The sequence below is a fragment of the Protopterus annectens genome, chromosome 4.part1 (genome assembly GCF_019279795.1).
Source record: "Protopterus annectens isolate FY-2018-M chromosome 4.part1, PAN1.0, whole genome shotgun sequence".
Classification (NCBI taxonomy): Eukaryota; Metazoa; Chordata; order Ceratodontiformes; family Protopteridae; genus Protopterus; species Protopterus annectens.
Window position 1 is genome coordinate 514,639,403 of NC_056734.1, and position 17,081 is coordinate 514,656,483.

General features: G+C 43.3%; 1 protein-coding gene across 1 annotated transcript in view; it reads left to right on the forward strand.

Moving 5' to 3' along the window:
- The window catches only part of LOC122801243 (high density lipoprotein binding protein), a 1,918,659-nt gene that overhangs the window by 1,370,709 nt on the left and 530,869 nt on the right, over positions 1-17,081 (forward strand). The window contains exons 20-21 of the mRNA XM_044070795.1: positions 9,833-10,014; positions 10,490-10,549. Of these exons, the coding sequence (XP_043926730.1) occupies positions 9,833-10,014; positions 10,490-10,549 (242 nt within the window). The remainder of the gene's footprint in view (positions 1-9,832; positions 10,015-10,489; positions 10,550-17,081) is intronic.

A 17,081-nucleotide genomic window follows, 5' to 3' on the forward strand; every position in this document is an offset into this window, starting at 1 on the left:
CGAGCACAATTCCTGCCAGGAGAGAAAAACACTTTGGCAGACAACTTAAGCAGAAACATCATGGATCCGCACGAGTGGAAATTAAATCCACAAATATTCAGCATGATAGCACAAAAATGGTGGAGCCCAGACATAGATCTGTTTGCCTCCCCAATGAATTGCCAGCTACAGAAATTCTGCACAAGGATTTACCACACACGAGCATGGAAAGTGGATGCCCTCTCATTCAGTTGGAAAAACCTACAAGTATATGTCTTCTGACCACTGCCTCTCCTTTCTAAGGTACTCCTAAAAGCCAAAAATTATCCTGATTGCCCCAGACTGGCCACGCCAGCACTGGTACCCAATCTTAAGGAACTTGGCAGAAGGTCCACCATGAATTTTGCCTCAAATCCCACATCTGACTCGGCAAAGCAATCAGATATTTCAGTCAGCTCAAAACTTTAAACCTGGCTGCATGGCAGATTCCTTAGTCAAGCAAACAATACCTCTCTCTAAAGCTGTTATGGATGTCATTTTGGAGGCCAGGAGACCTAGCACCAGGAAAGCCTATTTGGATAAATGGAAAAGATTCTGTGCCTGGAACCAGGCTCACAGCCTTGACCCTCTTGTCCCAAATATCCCTCAGATACTACAATATTTAACTGAGATGCTGGACAAAGGTCTATCCTTTTCATCCGTTAAGATCCATGCCTCTGCCATCTCTGTTCATTACAACACAGAACCATCAATTTTCTCTCCTCCTTTGCTAAAACAATATCTCAGAGGGGCTAAAAACATAAGACCGCTCCGTAGAGCACCAGCTCCGACTTGGGACCTCAACTTCGTCTTGGAGAAATTAACTTTACCTCCTTTTGAGCCAGCCAATTCAGCAGAATTAAAATGTCTAATGGAAAACTGCTCTGCTTCTGGCAATAACCTCAGCACGAAGAGTTTCAGAATTACAGGCACTAATGGCAGTGGAACCTTTCATCATTTTTCACCAAGATGGGGTGTCTTTAAGAACAAACCCTACTTTTATGCCAAAGGTGATATCAAGTGAGGCTCTACACCAAACTATTCACTTGCCAACATTTTATCCAAATCCCCAGAATAAAGAGGAGAGACTTCTGCATTCCTTGGACATACACACTGTTACGCTTCTACTTGGACAAAATGAAAGCATTCAGGAAAACTGAGCAATTGTTTGTAGCATATGCTGCAGGAGCACAGGGAAAAGCTATTTCAAAACAGACCATATCAAAATGGATAGGGCACTGTATACGATGTTCTTCGTGTTTCACTGTTGCAGTCATAACTGTAGGGTGCTCCTGCCGGCAGGCAGCCCGAGGTCGGCCAGAATCCCAAAGTCTGGGTCCGGCGTCGGCTGTATAAGCTAGTACCCTGACGTCAGTACGCTTTGGTACATAGCCCTCAGCCGACGCCATCTTCTCCAGTCTTTCTTGCCGTGCGGTGGAAAGCAGCTCGCAAGTCGTTGGTTGGCGATTTTCGAACAGCGTATTTGGTTGTTGTCGGTCCGAAGTTCTTGCTTCTCTTCTCAAAGCTAAGTACCCCGTTGGGGAATCTTTTTCTTGTTCCTCCGATGTCAGAAAAAGTTAATTGTATAGCGTGTGGGAAACAAATACCTCATAAAGATTTCCACTCTTACTGTCTACCTTGCTTAGGCCCTGACCACGACGTTTCTTGTTGTCTGTTCTGTGCCAGGTTCAACTCTCGTACTATCAAGCGCAGGTACGATTGGGCTTTAAATTATTTTGGCAGACGCTTCAATTATAGAATGTCGTCGGACACTACCGGAGTTCAAAAGAAGCGCAAAGACAAAGACAGGCCTCCGAGGTCCAAACAGGACTCGTTGCAGCTGGAGCCAGCGTCCGGTTTGGCTGTTGTCAGTGAGGCGCTTTTGCAGCCCCTGTCGTCCGCCACTTCTGAACCGATGGCCGATACGGACTCCCATGGGGAGCCATCAAGGCCCACTATTTTAACTGCTGCAGGACCTTCGGACGTCGCTCCTTCAGATGGGTCCGGAACCGCTGTGCAGGTACCGGCTTCTGAGGGGGTTTTCAGGCCTACTCACATCACTATTTCAAAGGCAAAGACAAAGACTCCTGTTAAGTCTAAAGTTCCAGCTCAAGCTGCTTCTGAATCCACTCCCAGGACACAAAAGCAATTATTGAGGATGGCTGAAGATTTGCTTACAATGATTAGGGGTTCTAACCCCCCTCCTGAGAAAAGGCCTCGACTGGATGTTACTCTGGATTCCTCTGACCAGGCTTCTGTATCTTCTGTTTCTTCCTCAGATCAGGACTATTCCTTTCCCCCTTATGAGGATTCGGATGCTGAGGACTCTTTACCCTCGGCCTCTCCGCCTGAGGATTTTTCTTTTGGGGAAACCTTGCATGAGATGAGGGAATTTTCATTGGGAAGGACAGGAGTATTCTGCTTCCAAGAAGAGGCTTAGAGAATTTCTTCTTCTTCCCCAGCATAGGCCTTTAGCTATCCCTCCTGTTTTGGACATTGTAGATGATGCTTTTTCTGAGGCTAATTTGAATCCTGATTCCATGCCTCCTGCTCCTTCTAAGCCTGATAGATTTTATAGGGTTCCTGACTCTCATTTATTTTTATTTAAAACCCTTCTGGATCCTGAAACTATTTCTCAGGGCTCTAAGGCTGCTAAGGTTGCTACTTCTAAAAATCCTATTCCCTCTGAGAAGGATTCTCGTGCTTTAGACAGGTGGGGAAAAAAGGTATATACTGCTGCTACCCTGTCTGTAAGGGCTTTAAATTGCCAGTTTCATATGTTTAAATATCAGCAATTTCTTTTGTCTGTTTTAAAGCAAAAGCTTGCTTCCCTTCCTGCTTGTGCAGAGGATAAGGAACTTCAGGATGTTTTGCATGGTACTGAACAGGTGAACAAGCATAGCTTACATTGTGGTTTTGATGCTTTGGATGCTTCTTGCAGGGCTGCTGCCTCTGGTACTGTTAGGAGACATGCCTGGCTTCGTGAACAAAGTTTGCCTGAACAGGTTAAGGCTAAGTTATTAGATGCCCCTGTTCAACATGATGTTCTTTTTGGATCCAAGGCTGAGGAAGTTATTAAAAAGATGGAAGAAAAGGCAAAGTCTATGCAGACTGTAAAAGATTTCTTGCAAGTTCAGCCTCCTAGATTTTCCAGGAATTGGCCCTCTAAAAATTGGTCCTTTCCCATGTCTGACAGGCCTCAAAGGGGAAGATATAGGCGCTCCAGAGGTCGTGGTCAAGGCCAGGCCTCTTACAGATCTAGACAATGGACTGCTTCTTCACCTAGAAGGGGAGAAGACAGATCCCAATCTCAAAGAAAGCAAACTCAATGACTCTCTCGGTTGGGCTTCAGGACCCCTTCACCTGGATGCCCCTCTCGGAGGAAAACTGTCTCTCTTACAGAAATTGGACTCATATTACCCAGGACAGATGGGTATTGGACGTGATTTTAAAAAGTTACAAATTCCACTTTTACACTTTGCCAAGGGCTCACGGTTGGCCAGATCTGCCAAAACATCAATGGTCAGAGGCCTTAATTCAAGTGGATGCTCTTCTGGCCATGAGAGCCATAGAGCCTGTTCCACTCGGAAATGGGAAAAGGATTTTATTCAAGACTGTTTCTGGTTCCCAGAAAAACTCATGGAGACCTATTCTGGACCTTTGTGTTAAACACCTTTTTGGAAATTCCAAAATTCAAGATGCTTACTTTGCAGCAGCTAATTCCAATGCTCTCTCAGGACGCCTGGATGGTGACATTGGACTTAAAGGAAGCCTATTTACATATTCCCATCAGGCAAGAACGCAGGAAATTCCTCAGGTTCAAGGCAGGTTCGAGGCACTTTCAATTCTCTGTTCTGCCCTTTGGTTTATCTACTGCGCCCAGAGTCTTCACCAAGTGCCTGGCACCAGTAGTGGCTTACTGCAGACTTCAGGGGATCCAGATTTACCCCTATTTGGACGACTGCCTTATTCAGGCAGACAGCAAAGATCTTCTGCTTCAACATCTGGACTTTGTTCAACGCCTTCTCCTCCTACTGGGATTCTCAGTGAACATAAAAAAGTCACATTTGATCCCTTCTCAACAAATGGTATTCTTGGGAGCCCTCTTAAATACAACCTTACAAAGGGCCTTCCTCACTCCAGAAAAACAAACTCAGCTGGCTTCTACTTTCAACACCTTGGCAACTCTATCTCAGCTCACTGCAAGGAAATTCCTGCAGGCTCTGGGCTACATGGCTTCCTGCATTCTGTTGATTCCAAACGCAAGGCTTCACATGAGAAAGCTTCAATGGTATCTGAAAAGTGTATGGTCACAGCATTACCACGATCTGGATATTCTGATTCCTCTGATCCTCTGCCTTCAGAAGGAGTTCCTCTGGTGGTCCAGGGCATGCACTTTAAACAAAGGAAAACCTTTTCGTCTTCCTCAACCTACTCAAATCCTAACCACGGACGCCTCGGATTATGCTTGGGGAGCACACTTTCTAGACAATTGCCAGCAGGGAACCTGGACAAAGGACCATCTTCACTGGCACATCAATCTGAAGGAAATGTTGGCAGTTCAAAATGCCCTTCTAGCCTTCAAGAACCTTTTACAACCAGGGCCTCTGCTAATTCGCACAGACAACACCACGGTCATGTGGTACATCAACAAGCAGGGGGGTTCTCATTCATACCCCCTTTGCAGACTAGCTATGGTTTTATGGGACACAGCTCTAAATTTGAATCTACATCTCCAGGCTCAATTCATACCAGGGAAACAGAATCTCTTAGACAGCCTGAGCAGAAACATTTCAGATCCTCACGAATGGATGCTAGACACCAACTTATTCAACAGGATTACTGCAGTTTGGGGATGTCCCCAGATAGATCTGATTGCATCCCATCTCAATCATCAGCTGCCTCGCTTTTGCACCAGGTCCTTCCACAAAACAGCTTGGAGAGTGGATGCCCTGTCCTTCAGCTGGAGAAGCCTTTCAGCATATGCCTTCCCTCCTCTTCCTCTACTACCTCGGGTATTACTGAAGATAAAGCAGGACAAGCCCAAGTTCCTCATCTTGATTGCTCCAAATTGGCCTCGACAGTTTTGGTATCCAACTTTAAAGCTCCTGTTCTCGGGGCCTCCTTGGATTCTCCCACTGAACCCTTCGCTTTTGTCCCAGCATCAGGGTCAGTTACTACATTCCAGTCTCAAGACCCTTTGCCTGGCAGCTTGGCTCTTCAAAGGAATTTGATTTCCTCTAGTCTTCCCAAACAAGTTTTGGATGTTCTTTTGGAAGCTAGACGGCCTAGCACTAGGAAATCCTATGCCTCTAAATGGAAGAGGTTTTGTATTTGGATGCAGGACCGAGGCTTGGATCCTCAGGTTCCTGATCTCTCTTCTATTTTGCTTTACCTTTCGGAACTTTTATCTAAAGGACTTTCCTTTTCTTCCATTAAGATTCATGCTTCTGCTATCTCTGCGCATTTCAGTTCTGATCCTCCTGTTTTTTCTCATCCTTTGGTGAAGAAGTTCTTGAGAGGGGCTAAGAATTTGCGGCCTCCAAGGACCCCTCCTGTCCCTGCCTGGGATCTTAATTATGTTTTAGAAAAACTTACTTTGCCTCCTTTTGAGCCTGCTGCATCTTCAGATATTAAGTTTCTATCCTGGAAGACTGTTCTTTTGTTAGCATTGACCTCTGCCAGAAGGGTCTCAGAATTGCAAGCTCTCATGGCTGTGGAACCATACCTTATTTTCCATCAGGACAGAGTATCCTTGAGGACCAATCCTACTTTCATGCCTAAGGTGATTTCAAAGTGGCTTTAAATCAGACAATTCACCTTCCTACTTTCTTTCCAAATCCTCAAAATAAAGGGGAAAGGATTTTGCATTCATTAGATGTGCACAGACAGTTGCGATTTTACCTGGACAAGACTAAAGATTTCAGAAAGTCTAATCAATTGTTTGTTTCTTTTGCCTCCAGTTCTCTTGGAAAACCTATTTCTAAACAAACTATTTCCAAATGGATTGCTTATGGAATCAGATTTTGTTACACTCATCATGGGAAACAGCTTCCAGGCACCATTAGAAGTCATTCTACTAGAGCAGCTGCCACTTCTACAGCTTTCCTCAGAGGAGTCCCTACCAAGGATATCTTGGAAGCTGCCACTTGGAGTTCTGTGCATACTTTTTCCAAGCACTGCAATCTCCCCTTGTTTTCTAAGTCCAGGGCAGGCTTTGCCTCTGCTGTCTTGCAGGGTATTCTTGCCTCCCCTTCTATCTAAAGCCTCCTCCCCCCTTTTACACTGCTTTGGGATTCCACCCTACAGTTATGACTGCAACAGTGAAACACGAAGAACATAGTACAGTTGTGTACACCTACCATAAATGTAGATGTTAGTGTCTTCACTGTTGCAGTCGGGGTTTCCCTCCCTCCTATCCCCTCTGTTTTTCTCTTTTCCTTTTTTGTGGTGTATTTGTGTTTCCTTGTTGGATCCATTTTTGATTTGTTGGGGACTTCTGACATCTAGGGCAAGAAAGGCTGGAGAAGATGGCGTCGGCTGAGGGCTATGTACCAAAGCGTACTGACGTCAGGGTACTAGCTTATACAGCCAACGCCGGACCCAGACTTTGGGATTCTGGCCGACCTCGGGCTGCCTGCCGGCAGGAGCACCCTACAGTTATGACTGCAACAGTGAAGACACTCGAACATCTACATTTATGGTAGGTGTACACAACTGTACTTTTCTGCTATATACAAGATGGGAAAGCTGTACCTAGCAACATTAGGTCTTATTCCACCAGGGCTACAGCCACTTCTACTGCCTACCTCAGAGGCGTACCTACCAAGGACATTTTGTAAGCTGCAACCACCCCTAATGCTTATAGAACCAGCCACCCGACCTCAGCTTTGGGATTCTACCCAAGTGTAATGACTGCAGCAGTGTGAAATGATGAACATAGTACAGTTTTGCACATACCATAAATGTAGATGTTAGAGTGTATACACTGCTGCAGTCCAAGTTCCCCTCTTCCTTGCTGGTACTTATCTATGCCTTCTACCCTTTACAACCTATGTGGTGTATTTGCTGGTAACTGAAAGTTTTTGATTTCATTTTTTATGTATGTTTTATTAGCAATTTGCATTGCCTACCTATTTGGGGGCACCTGACATCTGGGGCAAGAAAAACTGAAGAAAATGGCGTCTGCTGCATCTTCTATACCCCTGGCGCACTGACGTCAGGGAAGAGGCGACCGCAACCGACACCAGACCAAGACTTTGGAACTCTGGCCGACTGAGGGGATCGCCTGACGGCAGGATAATCCAAGTGTAATGACTGCAACAGTGTGTACACTCGAACATCTACAATTATGGTAGGTACAAAACTGTACTTTTCTGTCAGCCTGGCAACACCAGGAAAGTGTGAAATGATGTAATGTTTTATCAGAACTGCAGTTTCAGTTTAAACAGTGAGAACCAGAGATTATTGAGCATTTTTGTCTGGACTAGCCAACTCAGCACTCTTATGTAAGTTATTTTAGAAGTGTTTTCTTGTAGATAGTCTAATCTTTATAGCTTCTAGCGAAGTGTTTTTCTGTGATATCAGAACTGTACTACTGATTTATTTTAAGTATTTGTGTGATATCTGAACTCTTGCACTGACTGTGTGGTAGAAAGTATTATCTTGTGGTTTTAATTTATTAATTTAAAACCTTTTAAACGTGGCTGGTTTTGTGTAGAGATAATTTAAGCTCTTCAGAGTACTTGTATGCCTTTGGTAAACCTCTGCAAAGCCACTCTAATAAGCTTTGACTGATTAGTCACACTTGCCAATTGGATAATATTGCACGGTAATAACTGGACACCCTTTTAAGGGCCTTTGGGTAGCTGATAATAGCTGGGTGGTGGCAGGGTACTACCGTATAGTCTGGAAAAGGGGGCACAGCTGGAGAACCTGTGCCAGCCTTCCCCAGGAGTGTCTGTGTGGTTGTATAAATGTATCTGTGTGTCAGCTACTTGGGCAGGGACACTAAGCACTGGTTGGACAGAAAGGGTGCTGGCGATTTTAGCTAGGCTGAGATCTGGACCCTGTAGCTGTGCCAGTGGGGAGTCTTATTGGGGACCTGGAAAGCAAGGGAGCGACCATCCCCGGACTGACTGTGATCTCTGTGTGCTCTTAAGGGAAATTGCACTTTACTGTGTGTATTTGTCATCCTTTCCTCCTATACGAGATGCCCTCTGTGGTGTTAGTGGTGAGGATTGAGGCTCCTTGATTGCTGGGCCAGGGCACGGGCGTCACAGTATCGACCACATCAGCCAAAGGAACCTCATTCATAATTAATGTCTCCTGTTGTATTTCCTCTTGGGTTGTTGTTTAGAGGCATGATAATTCATCAGCGAACGCAAATTCTGCTGGGGTCTGTAATCCACCATATGACCCTGGTTCCGAATCCTCTCAGACCTTCTCCGCTGGTCCTGCCCTAAAGTGGCCTGGTCACTTGAGCTGTTTGTAGACTTGTCATCATGCGAGTTAGTCCTGTGACTGTATTCTGCTCCCAGTTGGTGTCAAAGAAGGGGAAGGAAGTTAAAGATGCACTGAACCATCCAAATATGCTTTTCTGTTCCTCTCATACTTATTCTCTTTCTGTTTTTTGATATCATTGACAATGTTGTCCACCTTAGTAAAGATCCCATTCCATTTTAACATAGACCCCTCAAAAAGTAGGTCGTCATGAATCTTTTTGTTCATGTCCGTAAGTTTGCACTGCAGTACCTCAATTAATACTTGATTATGTTTAAAATTTCCATGAGCTCAGAGCCCTGCTTATTAAACAGAGCAATTAGTTCTCGATGTAAAGCAGAGTCCTGTATCAATCCATTAGGGAAATTCCATTATCTTAACCCCTTCGGGACCATCTGGGATTTGATACAGGAAATAAAATACATGTTTTCCAATTGTAACTTTCTAAACTTGAGCAGTTTTTGTTCAAATAACTATGACTCATTAAGTGTGCACACTTCACTTGAAATGTTGGTATTAAAGTTAAAATATCAGTTCAGCCAAGCATGAAATTTAAGTGAACTTCTATCACAATCATTTAAATTAGATGCACTTACTGAAGTGTTAAAGGCACACCACTTCTAACATTACCCAGTTGAGAGTTTGGTACCGAAACAACTGTAGACTCTTCTTTGGCTATTGGATTCTATAGCTTCCTGCGAAAGTTGCTGAATAAGTTGGGTGCGTAGACCAATATTCTCCACTGGATTCTCACCCGGGGTAACTGTCCGTGCTGGGACTTCCGTCAGAAACCAAGGCACAAAGACAAACCAAGAACAGCAAAAGGCACAAAACTGATCCAAACAAGTGTCTTGTCCCGAAGAATGTCCCTAACATGAGCAGAGTCCCAACAAAATTCTTTTAGCGCTTTCGTCTTGTTTGTATCAAAAGACTTCAGAATAAAAATTAAAAGTAAAACTCAATTTAAAATATGCATAGTTCACATGATAATTCTGCAGGTCCCAGCAGAATTTGTGTTTGCAGATGAATTATCATGCCTCCAACCAACAAACCAGGAAGGCGGTACAACAGGAGACATTAATTTTGAACGAGGTTCGTTTGGCTGATGTGGTCGATATGAACATTACCCTACTGCATTTACAATTTGAAAGGTGACTTGTGTGTATATAATTTTTACCTCTGGGAAGTAAATTTGAATGTAGCTGAATTTTTCAGTAAAGGTTTCAACTTTGTACCTAGTTGTCCGAAAATAACAGACCTTGTTATCGATTTAAAGTGATTAGGAATATGAGCTTAACATTGCTTTTTGAAGATGGTTTACACAATGTGGATAGAAATGCTTTAAAGAAAAAAAGCACTTACAACTCTCCAGTAGTTTGTCTACTTTTGGAAAAAGTTATGAACTTGATTTTAGGGCGTTGTGTAGGGACAGAAATGTTGATTTTGTTGACAATCTCACTCAAGATGAAAGGTGGTTGTTTGAATTTTGTCATGGTAAATCGATGAGTCATGAAACCTGACAGGGGCGGGGTAGTTTTAATGTTAAGAGGATTACATCAACCGAATGAATGTGTTTTTGCTTGATGGACTATGTATGAAGAGGTCAGTTTTAATTTGGTCAATATTTCATACCACAAAATTGACCTACTCCTTAAAGATAAGGAAGACCAGAGACAGCTTGAGCATGATACTGTGGATTTTCTGAGTACTAGGTACCTTGTAGTACCTAATATTTTTGGCATCCCCAAAATTCATAAAAATATGCCTGAGACCTGTTGGTGCTAGTGGGTCTAAGGTACATTCTTTATGTAAATACTTTGAGCAGTTAAACTGTTTTGAGGGATGAACACATTTGTATTGATTCCTGGCACTTACTAAGTTGTTTTATTAATTTATCGTTATACCCCACACCCTTGGTTTAGATTGGTTTGAAGATTTTTGTTTGACTCAATTGTTTTCTAATGAACAGGTGGATGTTATGGTGAACTTCATGGACCAATTCTCCGCAACAGTTTTGTGTACTTTGAAGGTCAGTACTACTTGCAAAAGGCAGGCGTAGTTATGGGGGCAGCTTGTGCCCCCATTTTTGCTAACATCATAATGTTGATGTGGGAAAGGAAGTTTTTGTTCCCTTCTGTATTTAAAGACCATTGGGGTCTTTATTTACATTATCTAGATTTTTTTTGTGTGTAGGGGAGTGAAACTAGCCTTCATGAGTTTTACCTACATTAACAGTACAACCAGCTTTTTAAAGTTCACATACACCTCAACTAGGAAGATTAATTATTTGGATGTTGAAATTTAAACAGACCCCAAGGACGAAAAGTAAAGTGATGTATACAGAAAACCCACTTGCAGTAATAGTTTGCTACATTGCGGTGATGGCCATCCTGAACATGATAAAGGTGTAGTTAAAGGGCAGTTTGTCAGGATGGTAGAAATGACCATTAGGGACAAGGATTTTTTTAAACAATGTGACACTCTTTGTAAAATGTTTTCCTCGAGAGGGTACCCATGTTCAGTAGTTGAAAGGCTCAAAAGTGAAGTAGCAGTGACAAAGCGGTGTTTTTTCATCATTATTGGAATTTAGAGGTAATTCTAACAGTTTGGGAATATGTAACATAACACGAAAAGAATCGGTGTTCTTTAGTGACTAGATTCACTGTGTATAATCAGTTCATCTATGACATTTTGACTAGGAATTGGCAACTAATATTGGGACATGAAGGGTTGAAGGAAAAATTTGGTGAAAAGCCCAACAGTGTATGTAGGAGAGGGTCCACTATAAAAAAAATAAAAAAAAATGTTGGAACAGAGAGGGTCCACTATAAAAAAATATGTTGGAACGGAAGGCACCTAGAAATTTAAGGAAAGGTAAAGTAGGGACCAAAAAATTTAGATTTTGCACAGTATGCCTATATTTTAGATTGTGAATCGGTAAGAATCAACCATTTGGTTATAAAACCAAATGGATTTTTTAATTGCAACTCTGGAGGGGTTATTTATGCAGCTATTTGTTGCCAGTGTACTGGGTTTTACATTGGGAAAACTGTTCGTAAATTTAGAGAATATACGAGCATGTCAGGGACATGAATAGGAATATTAACAGCAACCTGTATAGGCATATTGAACTTTCTCCAACACAATTTTTTTTTGTCAAAGGGGTTAAAGATCCTCGGGGGGGGGGCCTTGGGCAGATATGGTGGAACTGAAAGAGCTTCTTTGGCAAATGAGGTTAAATATGTAGGTTTTCCCTGGATTAAATGACACCTTCAGTATTTCTAGCTTCCTTAAATTGTGTTCTTATTGCATTTAGTGTATGCTTTTAGTTGCTAAGGTATTAATTGTTTGATAGTATTCTCCTTATAGGTGGAGAATTGTCATGTGACCTATGTATGTTTTAAATTGAGCGATTTTGTAATTTTTATTCTGAAGTCTATTGACACAAACAAGACACACTAAATAAATTATTTTGTTAGGACTGCTCGTGTTGGTGACATTCTTTGGGGCAAGACACTTGTTTGGATCAGTTTTGTGCCTTTTGTGATTCTTGTAATATCTGAACATGCTGTATTATATTGAAGAGGCAGCTTCCACTACCCCTTTAGTTATTCAGTTTCATGTGGTATTTAGCATGACCCTGCCTCTTTCGTTGACCTGTCCCATGAGTTACCCATCTAACTGGAAGATTTGATTCATGTGCCTGAAATCTTTGTTAAATGTTATGCTGCTATGTTAGGATACTAAAACTGGACTTCTACTCACTGTAAGATTCTTCAGTCAATGCCAGAGCTGGCTTTTTTTTTTACACCTTCATTAGCAACTCACTTTTAGAATGTCTGTATTGAATCATTTTTTACTGGTACTGTTTCAGAATAGTGGTTTATTACACTGCTTTGGTCTGTGTGATGCACTCCTAAGTATGATGTGATTCAGGTAGTGTTAAACCAGTGATGTACATTGTGTTTCATTGTTGCATTAATAACCTTTGTGATTTCCTGCTGTGGAACACCTTGTCCACCCTGAATACTAGAGATTTGATTCCTTCCCCTTGGTCCCCCACACTCTCTCCAATCTGATATCAGGGCGTCTTAGGATAAAGGGTCTTCAGCAGGTGCTGTTACTTCAGATCACTCTTGACTCCATCAATTCAAGCCCACATTCTCCCTGCCCCAGGCAGAGAGACAGTACCACGGTTGAATTTTTCTACAGGTGTTTTTTGTACCCCTGCCACACATCAGCCTTCCTCCCCCCCCCATCAGTCTTGAGACCATTTGTTTCTTGTTTATTGGGGGGGGGTGCTGTTGGAAGAGATGAAAATGGCAAAGAGGAGCCATCTAGGCAGACATGAAGGTGTTTTGTATGCCATTGTAAGTTTGTCTGCTGTGTCCAGGGATGGGGCAGAGCCTCTGCCAGTAGCCTAAATGTCTGCCTCAACTCACCCTAACCTGGGGCTGTTATGTTGTTTTGGGACAGCCCATTTAATTATCCAACTGATCTACAGGCTGTGAAATTTACCAATCACCCCACCTGTTGTCATTATTAGTGATTAATTTTGGGGTATGTTCCCTCTTTCCACTTTTTAATTTGTGCATTCAGATCATCATTGGGGCATGCCAAACAACCAGATGTGTGCATTTGCTTCCAGGTATGCACGGCAGAAGCCGTTTTCATTAGCATGTCAGTTAAGTGTCCTTGTTCATAGTGCTGCATACCCTGTACCTGCTCTTGGTATGTTCCAGCATTGCAGCATTTAGACCACCTCTTCCTGCCATTGACTCTTCTCTTCCCCTTGTTAACTTCTGCAGTACCAAACTACTAAGTAAACCTGGCTTCTGCGCACTACAGAGCCAACATGTTGGGGCTTTCTGACACTGTAGTCATTCTATTATAAATAAGGAAAACTAACTTTGTAGTGTTTATGTAATAAAAAAGAAAAAAGAGCTTTGGACACTTGAAACATTCCAGTAATTTTAGGCGATTTCAAAGTGTCTGTGTAGCTGTAGAATACTCCCACATATGTGGGGTTGCTCACTAGTAAACTTAAAAGATCAGACGTCTCCCAAATGAAAACCATTTACACACACTGCAAAAAAACCACAACACATTCTCACGAGTACCAGTGTCTCAATAAAGCCCATAACGTTCAACACCATAAAACCTAATGCATTGGTTATAGGTGACTCCATTGTGATACACACGGATGTTCCCCTAACCAGGCTTGATAAGGAATGGGTTACGGCTAGCTGTCAGGTGCCAGGATCTGTCAGGTCACTCAACCACAAGTACAGATCTGATCTGTTGCAGTCCATGTGGTGGGGGTAAGTGACTTGACGTACCTCACCTGACTATATTAAGAAAGCAGGCATAAACCTAGCCTTAAGTAGCTTTGTATGACTATCTTCGTGTTTCACTGTTGCAGTCATTACATTTGGGCAATCCTGCTGGCAGGTTGCCCTCAGTCGGCCTGAATTCCAAAGTCTTTGGTCCTGCGTCGGCTGCTGTCGCCCCTTCCCTGACGTCAGGTCGTCAGGGGTATAAAAGAAGCAGCCGATGCCATTTTCTTCAGTATTTCTTGCTGCACGGTGCCCGAAGCAGAAGCAGTTCGCAAGTGCCGGTCGGCAGACTCCTAAGATTTTCGTGTTCGAGTTTCAGACCCAAAATCTTCAGTAAAGCTAAGTACCCCATTGGGGAAACTTTTTTCTTGTATACCATGAGGGAGCATTTCCACTGAGAGAGCCAAGATTTTTCAGAATCTAAACAGAGGCTCAGGGATTTCCTTTTACTTCCTCAACACAGGCCTCTAGCCATTCCACCTGTGTTAGACATTGTAGATGTGTTTTCGGAGTCTAGTCTGACCCCTGACTCCTTACCTCCAGCTCCTGTTAAGCCTGACCGATATTAAGAGTTCCTGACTCATAAATTCCTTTTTAAAAACCCTGCTGCTGACCCAGAAACTATTTCACAGGGTCCCAAAGGAGTTAAGGCCTCCGCTGCACAAAGAAACCCTACCCCCTCTGACAGGGATTCTAGGACACTGGATAGATGGGGGAAAAAAAGGTTTGCACATCTGCTACCTTGACTACAAGGGCCTTAAACTGTCAGTTTCATATGCTCAAATATCAGCAACATGTCATTGCATTGCTTAAACAGAAAATGTTAAACTGTGAATGTGCAGAAAATAAGGAAATGCAGGATTTATTGCATGCAGCTGAACAAGTTGGAAAGCATACTTTGCAATGTGGTTTTGATTCTTTGGAGGCCTCCTGTGGGGCCGCAGTTACGGGTTCTGTAATTAGGAGGCATGCTTGGTTACAGGAAGAAAATCTGCCTGATCATGTTAAGGTTAAATTATTAGATGCACCTTTACAGCATGATACTTTGGTGTTAAGGCAGAAGAGGTGTTAAAGAAAATGGAGGACAAAGCTAAATCTATGCAAACTGTGAAAGATGTTTTACAAGTACAGCCACCTAGGTTTAGTAGACACTGGCCTACAAAGAATTGGTTCTTTCCTGTGTCAGACAGACCTCAAAGGGGCAGATCCAGGCGCCCTAGAGGCAGATCCCAGGCGCAAGGTTCATACAGGTCAAAGCAATGGGGTGCTTCTACCTCCAAAGTTGGAGAAGACGAATCACAACCGTACAGGAAACAGTCACAATGACTTCCCCCTGCCAGCACCAAGCACTTATGCCCTGGCAGCACCCTGGGGGGGGGGGGGGATTAGCACTTTTTTTTCTCAAAATTGGCACATAACACAGGACAAGTGGGTTCTAAATAGTGTCACAAGGCTAAAAGTTCCATTTCCATACCCTGCCAAAGGCAAACGGCTGGACAGGTCTCCCAAAAAATCAGTGGGCAGAGGTGCAAAAGCAAGTCTCATCCTTCATGGACATGGGGGCCATTCAACAAGTACCAGAGCTTAGAGCAGGGACACGGACTGTTCTTGGTACCCAGAAAAGGACAAGGCCTGGAGACCAATAATGAACCTATCTATTCTGAACACATTCCTGGATATACCAAAATTCAAAATGTTGACTTTGCAGCAGCTTCTGCCCATGCTGGGCAAGAATGCTTGTCTTGTGACTTTAGACCTAAAAGAGGCATACCTGCATGTCCCAATCAGACAGTCATGCAGAAGATGCCTCAGATTCAAGGCTGGCTCAATGCATTACCAATTCTCTGCACTGCCCTTTGGCTTATCTACTGCACCCAGGGTCTTTACAAAGTGCCCGGCACCAGTAATTGCATTCTGCAGACAAAGATTAATACAAATATATCCTTACTTGGACGACTGCCTAATTCAAGCAGAGAACAAGGACATTCTTCTACAGCATCTGCCGTTTGTGAAACGACTTCTGACATGCCTAGGGTACACAGTCAACGAAAATAAATCAAAACAAGTACCCTCTCAAGAGATAATATTCCTTGGTGCCAGCTTAAATACAACTGCCCAGATGGCTTATCTCACGCCAGGCAAAGACAACTGACTACCTATTTCAAAATGTTGGCAACAAAGGCCCAGTTATCTGCAAGAAAAATTCTGCAGGCTTTGGGCTTCATGGCATCCTGCATCCTACTAATTCCATATGCAAGACTGCATATGAGGAAACTTCAGTGATACCTAAAAAGTGTTTGGACTCAACATTGCCACATCCTGGAAACAATGATTACTCTTATTCCCTGCCTGCAACAGGAGTTTCGATGGGCGAAGGCTTGTCACCAGAACAAGGGACAGCCATTCACATTACCCCCAGCCAGGCAGACACTAACAACGGCTGCATCAGATTATGCCTGGGGGGGGCCCACATGGCAGGAAGATACATTCAGGGCACATGGTCCTTAAGCCAAATGCATCTACGTATCAATCAAAAGGAGATGCTAGCTGTTCAAAATGCTCTGATAGCCTTCAAGGACCTACTTTATCCGGGACAACTACTGACAGACAACACCACGGTCATGTGGTATATAAACAAGCAGGGGCACACATTCTTTACCCCCTTTGCAGACTATCCATGACCTTGTGGGACACAGCATTGATTTACCAAGTACATCTGCAGGCACAATTCCTGCCAGGAAAGGAAAACACTCTAGTAGACGACCTAAGCAGAAACCTCATGGATCCCCACGACTGGCAGCTGAATCCACAAGTCTTCAGCATGATAACAAGGAAATGGGGATGCCCGGACATAGATCTATTTACCTCCCCTCACAACTACCAACTAAAAAGATTCTGCACAAGGACTTATCACAGACGAGCATTGAGAATGGACGCCCTATTTTTCCACCACTGCCTCTGCTCCCCAAGGTACTCCTAAAGGTCAGACAGGAGACGCCAAAGATGATACTGATTGCCCCAGACTGGCCCCGCCAGTACTGGTATCCAATCCTAAGGAACTTGTCTCAAGGCCCCGCTTGGACCTTGCCTCAAATACCTCATCTACTGTCCCAGCAAAACAATCAGATCCTGCACAGCCAACTCAGTACTTTAAACCTGGCAGCATGGCAGATAATGTAGTCATACAAACACACCTCTCAGTAAAGCTGTAATGGATGTTATTTT